The sequence below is a fragment of the Bos grunniens genome, chromosome 18 (genome assembly GCF_055505025.1).
Source record: "Bos grunniens cultivar Pamir isolate PY7600 chromosome 18, Bosgru_T2T1.0, whole genome shotgun sequence".
Taxonomy (NCBI): domain Eukaryota; kingdom Metazoa; phylum Chordata; class Mammalia; order Artiodactyla; family Bovidae; genus Bos; species Bos grunniens.
This window is the reverse complement of record NC_141182.1, coordinates 34907629-34922898: the sequence shown is the minus strand read 5'-3', so window position 1 is coordinate 34922898 and position 15270 is coordinate 34907629. Positions and strand designations below refer to the sequence as shown.

General features: G+C 50.2%; 2 protein-coding genes across 8 annotated transcripts in view; one reads left to right on the top strand and one right to left on the bottom strand.

The window, feature by feature from the left end:
* Positions 1-336: 336 nt before the first annotated feature.
* On the top strand, positions 337-3592 carry B3GNT9 (UDP-GlcNAc:betaGal beta-1,3-N-acetylglucosaminyltransferase 9). 3 transcript variants are annotated; one of them, XM_086351289.1, is made up of 2 exons: positions 337-724; positions 1090-3592. In XM_086351289.1, exon 2 carries the CDS (start codon positions 1116-1118, stop codon positions 2319-2321), a length of 1206 nt encoding a protein of 401 aa, XP_086207415.1. In that variant the 5' UTR covers positions 337-724; positions 1090-1115; the 3' UTR covers positions 2322-3592. The 3 variants fall into 3 exon arrangements, with proteins under 3 accessions (XP_086207415.1, XP_086207414.1, XP_086207416.1); XM_086351288.1 differs by having other exon boundaries at positions 349-752; XM_086351290.1 differs by having other exon boundaries at positions 374-484.
* PHAF1 (phagophore assembly factor 1) overlaps positions 3184-15270 on the bottom strand; it is a 35848-nt gene continuing 23761 nt past the window's right edge. For 4 of the 5 annotated variants that reach the window (XM_086351280.1, XM_086351282.1, XM_086351281.1 and 1 more), the window contains 12 exons: positions 14900-14979; positions 14511-14605; positions 13631-13728; positions 13427-13539; positions 8068-8201; positions 7588-7671; positions 6961-7043; positions 6537-6580; positions 6117-6160; positions 5908-5966; positions 5262-5334; positions 3184-4643 (listed from right to left, as the gene is read on the bottom strand). In XM_086351280.1, coding sequence (XP_086207406.1) covers positions 4557-4643; positions 5262-5334; positions 5908-5966; positions 6117-6160; positions 6537-6580; positions 6961-7043; positions 7588-7671; positions 8068-8201; positions 13427-13539; positions 13631-13728; positions 14511-14605; positions 14900-14979 — 994 coding nt within the window. In that variant the 3' untranslated portion in view covers positions 3184-4556. The remainder of the gene's footprint in view (positions 4644-5261; positions 5335-5907; positions 5967-6116; positions 6161-6536; positions 6581-6960; positions 7044-7587; positions 7672-8067; positions 8202-13426; positions 13540-13630; positions 13729-14510; positions 14606-14899; positions 14980-15270) is intronic. The other variant, XM_086351283.1, reaches the window with a different exon arrangement.

Sequence of the window (15270 nt, the reverse complement as noted above, 5' to 3'; positions counted from 1 at the left end):
TCCTGGATGGAATTCCAGAAGTCCTGGGCAGTGCTCTTACCTTCTGTCTGTCTGATCCTGGGTGAGTCACCTGACTCCCTGAGAAGGAGTACCCCCATCTGGGCATGACCCATGACAGCTGCTGGCAGAGCTGTGAGAACTGAGCAAGCAGTCGTCTTGGTCCTTGTGTGTGTGGTGTGTCTGCTGGCGGGCATGGCAGAACCAGGAGAAAGGAGACTCCATGTACCTGGGGAACCAGGGCTCCTGGTACGCAGAAAAGAGGCACTTCCAAGGATGGCCTGGGAGGGGCCAGGGGATGACAAGCCCGCCTGCGCTGGGGCTCCTGCCAGCCCAGGCCCTTCCGGCTCCGGAGAGGCAAGGGTGGGGAAACTAACCAAAAAGGCCAGTGCTTCTTCCTGTCCCCTGGAAAGGCAGAATTGGGCAGTTTAAGTCAGAACGAAGACCAGAACTCACCTCTTGGAGCCTTCCGGAGAAATAGCTGACCGTGAGGATCCCTTTCAGGGATTAGTCTCCACTTGGAGACAGCTTTCCCGCGGCGCCAGGGCGGAGCTGAGCTCCAGATGTCCAGGCGCACACAGCTGTAGGGTCACGTGGCAGCGGCCCTGGCCCCCCTTCCTGCCAACGTTGCATTTGGCCCAAGCCCCGTCCATGGCCGCCCTTGGGACCCTGCGTTGAGCCCCGGAGGCCCCGGCATCCGGGGCCGCGCCACTCCCAAGGGCAGAAGGTGTGTCAGGATCCCAAGGACCGCCGTGGTGGGTAGGGATGGTTGGAAGGGATTCGGCCTCGGCGCGGGAAGGGGGTGGGGCCGAGGCTCCGCGTCTCTCGCCCCGGCTCTGGGGCACTGTCCTGGGCCGGAGCTGAGAGGGTGGCAGACGACTAAGAGGAGGAACCTCTTGTCCTTTCAGGGTGTCTATCCCAGTGGGGGGAGTTAGGGTCCAAAACAGGAGGACCCCGGAGGGGGGTGAACGACCAGTAGCCGGAGACCCCTGGCCTGTGGCCTCCCGCGGCCTCCCCTCCGGGAGCGCGGGGCGGTAGCCCCCGCCGCTGTTAGCTTCCACGTCGCGAGCCCCTGACTGAGTCTCTCCGCAGGGGGCGCGAGCGCCGGCCAGGCTGACATGAGGCGGAGGCTGCGCCTACGCCGAGAAGCGTTGCTCACGCTGCTCCTCGGCGCCACCCTCGGCCTCCTGCTCTACGCGCAGCAAGAAGGCGCGGCCCCGACGACGAGCGCGCCGCGAGCACAAGGGAGGGCGGTGCCGGGGCCCACCCCAGGGCTCCGTGTATTCCAGGCCCCGGACACGGGTGCAGCCCCTCCGGCCTACGAAGGGGATACGCCGGAGCCGCCCACGCCCACGGGACCCTTTGACTTCGGCCGCTATCTGCGCGCCAAAGACCAGCGGCGCTTCCCTCTCCTCATTAATCAGCCGCACAAGTGCCAAGGAAATGGCGCGTTCCCCCGCGGACCCGACCTGCTCATCGCCGTCAAGTCGGTGGCGGCGGACTTCGAGCGGCGCCAGGCCGTGCGCCAGACGTGGGGCGCTGAGGGGCGTGTGCAGGGGGCGCTAGTGCGCAGGGTGTTCTTGCTGGGCGTACCCAGGGGCACAGGCACAGTCGCAGGTGAGGCGGAAGCGGGCACTCAAACGCACTGGAGCGCCCTGCTGCGTGCCGAGAGCCACGCGTACGCGGACATCCTGCTCTGGGCCTTCGACGACACTTTCTTCAACCTAACGCTCAAGGAGATCCACTTTCTGGCCTGGGCCTCCGACTACTGCCCCGACGTGCGCTTCGTTTTTAAAGGCGACGCCGACGTGTTCGTGCACGTGGGAAACCTGCTGGAGTTCCTGGCGCCGAGGGATCCGGCGCAGGACCTGCTTGCAGGTGACGTGATCGTGCAGGCGCGGCCAATCCGCGTGCGGGCCAGCAAGTACTACATCCCAGAGGCTGTGTACGGCCTGCCAGCCTACCCGGCCTACGCAGGCGGCGGCGGCTTCGTGCTTTCGGGGGCCACGCTGCGCCGCCTGGCCGGTGCCTGCGCGCAGGTTGAGCTCTTCCCCATCGACGACGTCTTTCTGGGCATGTGTCTACAGCGCCTGCGCCTCACGCCTGAGCCTCATCCTGCTTTCCGCACTTTTGGCATCCCTCGACCTTCAGCCGCACCGCACCTCCACACCTTCGACCCCTGCTTTTATCGCGAGCTGGTTGTAGTGCACGGGCTCTCAGCTGCTGACATATGGCTTATGTGGCACCTGCTGCACGGGCCGAACGGGCCAGCCTGTGCGCGTCCATGGCCTGTTCCTGCTGGCCCTTTCCAGTGGGGCCCCTAGCCTCCTATCACAGCTCTAAGCCCCCCTCATTCAGACCCAGTATATAAGTGGGAGGTAGCTTGAAGGGTAGGTTCCCCAGGTGGGTTAGTGCTGTGTATGTGGTTCTTCCCCATAAAGGGGTATCCAGGTGTCTGTCTTCAGAAGGCCCAGGGAATGAAGACTGAGCTTGGCTCCTGCTGACCCTCTCTACTGGGTCGTGACCTGGAACCAATCCGATGGTGGCACTTTTGAGATAGCCAGGGCTGAGGTGGTGAAGAACCAGGCTCTTTGCCAAGCAGGTGAATATGCTTGGTCCTCCGAGCAGGGATGTGTGAGTGTATATATGGGGGGAGGGGTGGCGGCAGAGGCTCATGAAGTCTAACCATGCTCCTTAGTTTAGAACCCCTAGAGTGATGCCAACAAATGCAGGTCTTTCTCAAGACTGGACCCCACAGGAAGGGATAAAAGGCCTGGCCTCAGTCCTCATGGAACCGGCAGCGATTCTGCCACAGCTCAATCTGAAAGTAGGTGTTTTGCTTCCTGTCTGCCCCTCCAGTTTGAATTGGTCTTAGCCCTGTCTAGGTCTTTAGATCTGCTTTCCTGGGGCCAGCCCCTCCTGAGCCCTGGACTAGGTGGAACACCTGGGATGGAGGCACACGGACTGGGCACACTGTCCTACCTGAAGTCTCTCCCCACCTCCAGCTACCCACAGGAGAAGAACCTACACCCATGTACCTATGCCAGTCTCCCACTGGAGTCTGTGCTGCCCCCTTCAGAGAAGCCAGGGAACCTCTTCTAAGATGATATCAGCTGTAAAATTCCCCATCTTCAACCACCCCCTTTCTCAAAAACAAACAAACAAAAAACACCAATGCCCCCAGGCTTATTTAGTACAAACATCCCAGCATCAGCACATGGGGAGCTGTTGCTGAGGGCACAGGTCTTTTATTGGAGGAGGGGTATGGGTAGGGCATGAGGAAGATTCCCCCATTCTAGGAGGATGGGAAGAGTCCTGGCTGCCCCACAGTGGGATGTGTGGGGGTCTCTGGCCAGGCCACCATCCACACGGGAAGACACTAATCAGTCACGAAGTCATGGGAACATCACACAAGAGCCTGGGGCTGGTCCCCCGCACATTCATTGTTAAACTATACAGGATGAGGCTGTACATGAATTAATTACAAAAAAGTCGTATTTACAAAAATATGTACACACATTTGAAAAACCTCACAAAATTGTCATCTATGTATCACAAGTTGCTAGACCAAAATATTAAAAATGGGATAAAATTATACATTTCTCTTCTCAATTCTTTTCAAAAGGATTAATATTTTTAAAGCACATATGCTTCTTTCCTTAGCAAGTCCCATGAAGAGGGAGCAGCCCAGCCCTCCACGAGCCCCAGAGGCCTTGAGCCGTGTGAAAGGGCCCGGCCGGGGGACACTGCCCAGAGTCAGGGCAGGAGAGCCAAGCCCACAGTGCAGAACAGAACGCTGAAACACACAAAAAAGGAGCAAGATGTCTTTGGCTAAAACTTTGGCATTAAATAAAACAGGCAAACAGAATGGAAACATGCAGCCCCACCAGCAACGTTGGGGCAAAGCAGGGGAACAGGTGACCTTGAAGGCTTGCTCCAAGACAGGTAGAGCCAGGCCTGGGCACATACCTTGATGGTAGAAAGTTGTGTTTCAACCACTTGGGTGTGCCTACTGGGCTTGGCAGGGAGCACGTGCAAGAAAGAAACAGGGAAGGGCAGGTGGGCCACCTTGGCCACAGCCAGCTCATCAAGTAACTAAAGTGGATGTAGTGCAAAAGTCGCAACCAAGTACTATGGACAGGCTACCTGCCTTAAAGGTCACGTGGCAATGTTGGGCCAAAGGCAGGACCGTGTCCTTGTCTGGGTGCCTGTGTTCTCAGCCATAGAAAAGTCCCAAGTTTTCCCAATGTGTGTGGGACAAAGAGACAGAACTCTGTCTCCTTACATGTTAGTTGAGAGCTCCTGGCTCCAGGTATCAAGGCTCAGAGTTTGTGCTTCTCTTTGCAGTCTGTGTCCCCTGTTGGCACCAGCAGGCTGAGAACGGACTGAGGAATATCTGGGCCTCTCACCCCATGGCAGAGTGCCCAGCCTGAGCCCCACCTCAAAACACAACAGCCCTTCCACACTGGCAAGATGTCCAAGAAAACCCACGGGGTGGCCCACTGAACAGGATGCAATGCACAGTTCCACGGGGCAGAGGGGCAAGGGTCATGACGTTCCTAGGGGAGCTCCGCGGTTCTCAGGTGGGCACCAGGTCTGGGGGGGCCATAAAGGGTCACCGAGGCAATGTGGTTGTTCTGCATGACCTGGCGTAAGAAGAGGACAGTGAGGCGAGGGGGAGGAGTCGAAGGGATGTAAGCACAGCAAAACTCCCACAAAACCCCCAGTGGGATCAGTCCTGCGCTGTGATAGAAGAGAAGGCACTTGAGGCAGCACCTGTGTGTGCAACACACTTGCACATGGGGCTGGACTGACCCCTCCACACCCCCCAGGCTTGTGCTAAGGGTCATCTCTGCCCTTGTGTCTACCTGTTCCTCTGGGACACATAAACCTCACCATACCCATCTGTCCAGCCCTTCTGGAACTGCTAGGGGTCTGCTGAAGGTATGGCAACCAGATGGGAAAGCAGGGGCACCCCATTCTTCTCCCAGCCAGTGGGGCCTCAAGAGCCACTCGCCCCACCACACATTCATTCATATGGCATTTAAAGAACCCCCCCAATTCCCCCAGACAGAGCCCCACTTGCCCTGCGGTTCCCTTTGCTATTGTACTCATGTTTTCAAATATAAATGTGGGCTCCCCATTTCCCCTCATCTTGTTGGATGAGCCTGCCCAGCAGGCCCTTCAGGCCCTTCCCAATCTCTCTCCCCCATCACTTGCCTGTCCTTGACATGATCACCAGCCACTCAACCCCCAGGGCTTACCTCAAAGATCATCCGCTGAAGACCAAAGCAGAATGTGGAGCCAAAAGGGTTGGTGTTGTTTGGGGATGAGGACCTGAGGCCGGGGAAGCCAGAATTAGAGGGGCAGACAGAGACCTAGGCCAGCTGGGGCATCCAGTTCCCTTTGGGGTAGGGGCTGTTAGCCAGTGGTCCCTCGGGGCTCTGAGTGTGTTTCCCACACGGGTTCTTGAGGTCCGAGGCACAGTGATTGATCTCCCTCAAGCACCAAATCCTATGCAATCCAGCTGGCACAGAAGGGTATTATGTAATTGGACTGGAGTGTACAAAGTCAGGAGAGAGAGGGCACCTCAGACAGCAGGGCAACCAGTTACTGGGCTGTGAACTAAAGCAGGTAGCAGGTGTGATGGGGACAGCTAGTCAAACTGCCTCCCTCTCTGAGTAACTGGAGGTAGGAGGGAGAGGGGCAGCCATCCCAGGGGCAGCCCCTCTGGTTGCAAGTAAATGTGCAGAACTGTTGGCTGAGTTCTAACTCACAGGGCTGGGGCAGGAAGCATGTGGCAACATCAGAAATTCCTGCCAGTTTTAAGCCATACCCACTGCTAGGGTTCCCGGTCATTCTGGGTGAGGAGGAGGTGGGTGGGGGGATCAGAAAGTAACCCCCACTCACCTGTGCAGGACCACAGGCTTCTCCACAGGGTGTCCCAGGAGCTCCTGGATGTTGTCCCACTATAAGAGGGATGAGGGTGACAGGGGATTAGTGGGGACTCGACCCCACTATGACCAATGGCTGGCCCAAAGGACACAGGCACCCAGACTGTTGGCAGGCTCATACCCTCCTCATTTTCAGACTGTCAGGTGGGAAAAATAGCAGCTCACCTTGCTGTAGGTTGTGCATGTTTCTGTCTGACCCTCTGTGTTCTCTGAAAAGAGAACACAGCATGGTTGGTAGCTGGCCTGGCCTGGATTCAATTCCACATCTGCTCAGATAGATGGCTCAGCCCACCTGCGACCCCAGCCCTCACCACACTATGCACTGGGCTTGAAGTTTGGAAACCAACAATCCCACAGGCACAGGATAAGACCTTAAGGGCTTCCAGGAGACTACAGACCAAGAACCACGTGGCCCCAGAACCAAGAGCCCAACCCAGAGGAGCTGAGGCTCTGAGGAGAAGCAGGTGGGCAAAGAGTCCTCACATCCAACCACTGCCACCCTCTCTGCTTGGATCATCATCTCTTTGAAGCATGAGAGACTGACTCTAAAACCCTTTCCTTACCCTGAGTACACTGACTACTCACCTCTCTTTACGGTTAGGGGGATCTTGAACTCACAGCGGTGATAACTAGAGAGAGAAGGGAGACGGGTAAAGGTGGGACCCCTTGGGAGACCTGACCACCCCCACATCTCAACTCTGCATCCCAGGAAGAACAGGATCGAGCCCACCTGCTCAAAGCCCCGGAGAGGCCAGATTTGGGCCCTAGAGTCAAACCAGAAAGGGCACACAGCCGGGGGGCTCTGAAGACCCTATCACCTCAGATAAGAGGCCAAGCTTTCTGAATCCATTTCTCTATTTGTGAAATGGGTATAAATGGAGAGATATAAGGTAATGGACACTGTACCAGGAACAGAAAACACTCACGAAATCGTTTACTTTTCATGAATTAGCAAACATCCAAGGCCGCAAGCTCTCTTTCCTGGAGGGGCAGGTGCAGGAATACTCACATATTAAAATTATAATGTCCAGGGTAATTGGTATGCAGGACAAACTTCTTCACTTTGTGTGTATTCGCATCAAAGAGAATGTCCTGGGATAGAAAACAAGGATGCTCAAGTGGGTAAAGTTACTGAGGCGGGCAGGGGGCTTTCGAGGACATGTCCTACTCGAAGACACCCACTCCACAATGGGGATGCCCTTGGGGAACAGCTCTGACCCAAACAACAACCAAAGGGACAGCTGAGGCCTAGCACAATGGGACGATGACACACACCCAACCATCTCCAGGCCTCCTCATTCCAAACCTTGTACCAGTAGGCCCCACAGGCAGAGGGCTACAGCTCCCACTGCTTGGGAACTCAAACATGGTCAGGGAGATCTTCCCTGACAAAAAGCACCAGATGAAAAATGTAACTGAGCACAGATTTTGCCTTAAAAGCTAATGAGAAGATTCAGGGCCCCCCTGACTGTCAAGGGGCTCAGGGAAGCTGGTTGTTCTGAAAGCCAGGACCTGCCAGATCCTTCTGGCTTCCACAGGCCAGCACAGTTAAAGCTGCAAGTGTACACACAGGCCTGCCCAGCACACTGCACACCCCCAGGGAAATGGAACAGTTCTCTAAGGAATCACAGCTTACCACTCCGAGAGTGAAGTAGTTAAAAAAGTAGTCATTGCACTTGGATGGAACTTGCTTATGAGGAGAAGGAGAATGAATCTTCATCTGTTGGGGAAAAAATAATAATGAATTAAAATCCAATCCATTAATACAGCTCTTGGATGAAATGAGTCTACAAGTTGTGTTTCTTGTATGATAGTCATCTGTCGGGTAAGCAAGAGCATGAGAGTCCCTGATGCAGGTGCTGAACAACCCAGACGGCTTCGGTTGACTATAGACTGGGCCCTGGTCTCCAAGGAAAGGGAGGACAATCTGATCAACAGGGGTCAGAAGACAGCTTTCAATTTACTTCTCCATCAGTTTTTTACTTTTTTTCCATTAGCTTTAATAGAACAGGTTCTATGGGAAAACAGCAGTTCATATTTATTCACTATTAAGTTCAAGTTGATTAAATAAAAAGAGCAAGATCACCTATTCACTTCATAAACACACTTCCCCTACCTTATCTTCTGACTTGTAGAAGACCTTGTGTGGAGAGCCAAGCATGCTAAGAACATCTTGACAGGAATCACCAAAATACACTGAGCGTTCAAATACCCGCATCTTGGCATCTGCTAGCAGGCCAGGTCCACAACCTGCAGAGAATAAGTAGAGGTGGTCAGGTTCCCAGTCAGGGCATGGAACCCTGCGGCCCAGGGTCCGGAGCCCCAGAGAGGCCAGTGGCTGCATGCTGCATTACCAGGTTTGGCTGAGGGGCAAGACCGCATGTAAGTAGAAATACCAGGTCACCAGGACTTGAGATGCTACAGGAGATCACTCTCTACTCAAAATAATGCCAGAGACTCACTCAATCCCACAGAAGTAACATGGAGCTCTGGAAATGTCACTCACTGACTCACCTAATATTTAGTCATTGACACCCTGGGCTAGGACAGACACTCTGCTAGATGCTAAGGGAACAACAGTGAGAAAAACAGGTGCAATCTCTGCCCACGTTGGAGCTCACGGTGTAAAGGTTCACCATCACACAACTGTGGTACAACAAACAGCAGCATAGGTGCTATGGAAATATACACATGGGCGCCATTATCTCCTGCCACTTTCCGGTTTCCAACAAGACAGAGGATTTACGATAACAAGTACTTCTCAGTGGTAACCCCCAACCTGAGACTGGACCGGAAGATCACTCTATAAAAGAGCCAAGAGCTAAGCACCCATTAACTTACTCCCTAACTCTACAAACACTAACACCCAACAAGAGACAAACCAGGAAAGTGGGTGAAAATGGAAAACCTGATTTGCCAAAGCTTTCTTCTTTGGGAACAATCTTTAAACTCTGACTTTGTCTAATACATTTAAAAAATGATTCTAGTTAAATACACACACACACACACACACACACACACGTGGTTGTGGAATAGCAACGAACATACCAACAGTAAAATTTCCCTCATTCTGTGGATGGGAAGACAGAGTGTTTTGCCCAAAATTATAAAAGGAAGCTAAGAATCCGAGGAGGAATAATTTCTGGTACCATGATAATCACCACTATCACCTTACTCTGCATAGGGCTTTACAGCTGACAAAGCTCTTTCTTGTACAATAAAAGCTGTTTCAAATCCCACTCCTCACACACACAGACAAAGCTGTGTGTAAATCAGGGGAAAAAAGCATAGTTCACATTAACTTCCGTGTATAAATCCTGCAAACAGGAGACGGCAAGAGTTAACATCAACATTCTAGGAATCAGTGAACTAAGATGGACTGGAATGGGTGAATTTAATTCAGATGACCATTATATATACTACTGTGGGCAGGAATCCCTTAGAAGAAATGGAGTAGCTATCATGGTCAACAAAAGAGTCTGAAATGCAGTACTTGGATACAATCTCCAAAATGACAGAATGATCTCTGTTCATTTCCAAGGCAAACCATTCAATATCACAGTAATCCAAGTCTATGCCCCGACCAGTAATGCCGAAGAAGCTGAAGTTGAACAGTTCTATGACGACCTACAAGACCTTCTAGAACTAACACCCAAAAAAGATGTCCTTTTCATTATAGGGGACTGGAATGCAAAAGTAGGAAGTCAAGAAACACCTGGAGTAACAGGCAAATTTGGCCTCGGAGTACAGAATGAAGCAGGGCAAAGGCTAATAGAGTTCGCCAAGAGAATGCACTGGTCATAGCAAACACCCTCTTCCAACAACACAAGAGAAGACTCTACACATGGACATCACCAGATGGTCAACACTGAAATCAGATTGATTATATTCTTTGCAGCCAAAGATGGAGAAGCTCTATATAGTCAGCAAATACAAGACTGGGAGCTGACTGTGGCTCAGATCAGAACTCCTTATTGCCAAATTCAGACTGAAATTGAAGAAAGTGGAGAAAACCACTACACCATTCAGGTATGACCTAAATCAAATCCCTTATGATTATACAGTGAAAGTGAGAAATAGATTTAAGGGACTAGATCTGACAAACAGAATGCCTGATGAACTATGGATGGAGCTTTGTGACATTGTACAGGAAACAGGAATCAAGATCATCCCCAAGAAAAAGAAATGCAAAAAAGCAAAATGGCTGTCTGAGGAGGCCTTACAAATAGCTGTGAAAAGAATGGAAGCAAAAAGCAAAGGAGAAAAGGAAAGATATAAACATCTGAATGCAGAGTTCCAAAGAATAGCAAGGAGAGATAAGAAAGCCTTCCTCAGTGATCAATGCAAGAAATAGAGGAAAACAACAGAATGGGAAAGACTAGAGATCTCTTCAAGATAATTAGAGATACCAAGGGAACATTTCATGCAAAGATGGGCTCGATAAAGGACAGAAATGGTAGGGACCTAACAGAAGCAGAAGATATTAAGAAGAGGTAGTAAGAATACACAGAAGAACTGTACAAAATAGAGCTTCACGACCCAGATAATCATGATGGTGTGATCACTCACCAAGAGCCAGACATCCTAGAATGTGAAGTCAAGTGGGCCTTAGGAAGCATCACTACGGACAAAGCTAGGGGAGGTGATGGAATTCCAGTTGAGTTATTTCAAATCCTGGAAGATGATACTGTGAAAGTGCTGCACTCAATATGCCAGCAAATTTGGAAAACTCAGCAGTGGCCACAGGACTGGAAAAGGTCAGTTTTCATTCCCATCCCAAAGAAAGGCAATGCCAAAGAATGCTCAAACTACCACACAATTGCACTCATCTCACACGCTAGTAAAGTAATGCTCAAAATTCTCCAAGCCAGGCTTCAGCAATACGTGAACCGTGAACTTCCAGATGTTCAAGCTGGATTTAGAAAAGGCAGAGGAACCAGAGATCAAATTGCCAACATCCGCTGGATCGTGGAAAAAGCAAGAGAGTTCCAGAAAAACATCTATTTCTGCTTTACTATGCCAAAGCCCTTACTGTGTGGATCACAATAAACTGTGGAAAATTCTGAAAGCGATGGGAATACCAGACCACCTGCCCTGTCTCTTGAGAAACCTGTATGCAGGTCGGGAAGCAACAGTTAGAACTGGACATGGAACAACAGACTGGTTCCAAATAGGAAAAGGAGTACGTCAAGGCTGTATATTGTCACCCTGCTTATTTAACTTCTATGCAGGGTACATCATGAGAAACGCTGGGCTGGAGGAAGCACAAGCTGGAATCAAGATTGCCGGCAGAAATATCAATAACCTCAGATATGCAGATGATTCCACCCTTAAGGCAGAAAGTGAAGAGGAGCTAGAGAGCCTCTTGATAAAAGTGAAAGAGGAGAGTGAAAAGGTTGGCTTAAAGCTCAACATTCAGAAAACTAAGATCATGGCATCCGGAGCCATCACTTCATGGGAAGTAGATGGGGAAACAGTGGAAACAGTGTCAGACTTTATTTTTGGGGGCTCCAAAATCACTGCAGATGGTGATTGAAGCCATGAAATTAAAAGACGCTTACTCCTTGGAAGGAAAGTTATGACCAACCTAGACAGCGTATTGAAAAGCAGAAACATTACTTTGTCAACGAAGGTCCATCTAGTCAAGGCTATGGTTTTTCCAGTGGTCATGTATGGATGTGAGAGTTGGACTGTGAAGAAAGCTGAGCACTGAAGAATTGATGCTTTTGAACTGTGGTGTTGGAGAAGACTCTTGAGAGTCCCTTGGACTGCAAGGAGAACAGTCCATCCTAAAGGAGATCAGTCCTGAATATTCCTTGGAAGGACTGATGCTGAAGCTGAAACTCCAATACTTTGGCCACCTGATGTGAAGAACTGACTCATTTGAAAAGACCCTGATGCTGGGAAAGATTGAGGGCAGGAGATGAAGGGGACGACAGAGGATGAGACGGTTGGATGGTATCACTGACTCAATGGACATGGGTTTGGGTGAACTCCAGGAGTTGGTGATGGACAGGGAGGCCTGGCATGCTGCGGTTCATGGGGTCACAAAGAGTTGGGCATGACTGAGGGACTGAACTGAACTGAACTGATAAATCCTGCACTTAGGTAAGCATGGGTGACCTATGGAAACCACTGAAAGTCCTGTCAAGCTAGACTGGGTGCCCAAAGTCTGCAAGTACCAGATCCTTGTGAATGTCCACACAGGGCGGTACGGGAGGTACCCTTCTTGTCTCACTTTCTTGTCTCAGTCTATCTGAAGTCTCCTCAAGTAAAGGTACCCTTAGTTTCTCAGGGAGACTATTTTAGTTTCTGATTCCTTTGAGTGAGGGAATCATTACTGTGGGGATCAAGACAGTTGAATGGCATCACTGTAGTCACTCTCCACAGGAACTCTTAGTGAGTACTGGGTGGGATAATAACTTAGTGAGGTCTTGACTTCAGGTGTTTCCCCCACTGATCTTGTAGGCAGTGTGATGTGACTGCTGGGACTGTCCTGTCAGGGTGGTGGTCAGAACTGGCTGAGACCCCCTACTCTCAACAGGCTCCTCTTGCTGTCACCTGGTATACTTACACCACCCTTGATTACCCCACTGCTTCAAGCAGCAATCCTCCTGAGACGACCTCAACTTCTTTTTTGAGATGCCACATCTCAATTCTTTAAAAAACTACAGTATAAGCACAATGCTCCTTTAAGTAGCTGGTGTTCTGCCATGGCTAGAAAACCACATTTTAAGAAATTTATAACCTGGAGTCTTTGAACTGTCTAATTGTTCAGGGGAGTGAGTTTACAATTTACTTGCTAGATTATTAGCAGTTGAGAACTGATGCCCCAGACACTGAGGGAAGACCCCAGCTTATAAACAAAGGCTGGCTAGACTATGAGCTCCATGAAGGCATAGGCTCCTTCATGGAGCTCACAGTCCCCAGGTCATCTTTACAGAGGCAAACTCCACACTGGATGATCTTTGTATCCCTAAGCATAATCCAAAGTTCGAAGGAGCTGAGACTGTCCACACAAGAAAATCACAGGATGAGGTGTGGATCCTAGAGAGACTGGCTACTGAAGGCAGCAATTCTTTTTGTTTGCTATCAGCAAAAATGAGCAGGGTATGGCCAAATCACAATTCAACAAGTTCCTCTTGCCAGTCTACTCTGCGAAATGAGCACAAATGGTGGAAAATGAGAGAACACGCAACACTGAGCCTGTAAGATACACCTCTAGGACCCGGGCACCACTGCAAAACTAAGTACACAGAGACTGATGTACATGTCAAGGGAAGCAGTTTTACTGTCATTTATAAGAGCTGCTCAAAATAAAACTATGTCTTATTCCTTCACAAACAAACTAAAACTTCTAACCATAAACGTCAGCACCATTTGTCTTCTACCAACTATCCCTAAGGACGTGGGATTTTAGACCATCTCGACAAGGCTATAATGGAGAACCCACCACCCCAAAGCCAGGAACTGACCTGCGGCAAGGAGGCGGAGTCGTAAACCTGAGGGTCCAGTTCCATCCCGGAGAACATCCACACTCTCAGCATACACGTTGCCCAGGAAACAGCTCAGGGGCATCACGGGCGCCCTGCGGGCAGGCACAGAGTGAGCAGAGACTTTGTCCTCCCTCCCAGGGAGCCCATGGCCTTAGCATGAAGCCTGTGCTCCCCCACACATACTTGGTATCCTGTAGGCTGTTCCCACTGTAGATATACATTCGTTTCACAGTTGCTCCGTGGGGTATCTGAAGAGAAGCCAGACCATGGGCAAAATTGGGCTGCAAACACAGGATAAATGTTTTACTAAAAGCACACTGCAGGCCCTGGCATTTTCCCAATACTCATGGTCTTCGAGAACTGGCCAGTCACCAAAGTAGGAAATTTAGAAGAGGAATATCTCAGTTTCAGACACAACTGTACTACTGGTACTTCCTTATTTGGTACGCATTTTCTGTATCCATTTTCTCACTGGGTATTGTTATCTGCAGTGTGGAATGGTTTCTGAGAAACTTTGAAATTCGCTCATTTTATTTATCAAGGTATTAAAAAAAAAGAACTGGCCAGGTCAAAGCACAGTCTGATCTGTCTCCAGGTCAAAAAATTCACTAAACCATGCAAGTTCACCTTTAATTTTACTTAGTTTTCCTTTCCTTCATCAGGGAGAAAATGTAGAAATGCCTTCTTTAATAAAATATAAAACTTACAAAAAACTATCATTTCATAACACTAAGGATGCCACTGTCGAAGGATGAATTCTCTCAAATTCTAGGCCACTGAGAAAAACTGTGGTGATTTGGAGTTTTAAAGCACACGACATAGATTTCCCTCTGAAGAGCGAGCTCGACCTCACTTCAGTTGGAAGCGCCCTCCTCCTGGGAATGCCAGCCTGGGCTTTGTTCTGTCAACTTCACCCACTGTACCCCCAAGTGGCCTCTGAAGACCTCAGAGATTAAGGGAACCAAAGGAAGGGTACCTATCCAGCCTCCTCCAATGGTACTGTCTTCTGCCCCCTATCACCGGGGCACTGGGCAATAAAGATAAGGGAAAGAAAAAGGCTAACCTCATACTTGGGAGCCTCGGTCCAGGAATCTAGCTGAAAAGAGAAAGACAATCCTCTGAAGTTGAGGTGGAAGAGCTGCTCAGCAGAGTTGTACACTGTGGAAGTGGGGAGAAGAAAATGACAAGGTTGAATGGCATCCGAAGCTGTGAACACAAACCAGCCTGACAGGGAATAATGACTGGTGGTGACTGGCAAAACTTTCATTGTGTCTCATTTCTGAACTGACTTACTTGGCTGAAAACCATGGGAGAGAGCTTTCCTTCACACCCAAGTACCGGCCCCCAAATCTGATAGGAGCTTTGAGGTTGGGGCTGGCATGGCACCACTTGCCAGATTTATTACTATTGGCTGCTACAGATGACCAGAGGAATCAGATGGACTGGGCTTACCTCCAGGATGGGTTGCACCAAAAGACTGGTCAATCTGCTCAATGGTGGGAGCTATGGCTTGAGAATTGAAATGCACGCCACTGAAAAACAAAGATGCTTTTTAATACCAGGCTTGTAGGATGCACTCACAGGTCATTAGAGACGGTGGCTGGAAGAGTTACTCTTAAAATACATGGGAGTTGAGTCTATAATTATATAAAAATAAAGGTTTAACTATAGAACTTTTAAATAAGAGACAATTAATGAGGTCAGAAATAGTCAATTCTCCTGAGGCTGATACAGAGGATTAGCCCTCTAGGACCTCCCAAGACATCTATGGTGACCAGACCCAGTTCAGAAGGAAGTAAATCCAGCCTTAGCCCCATGGCATT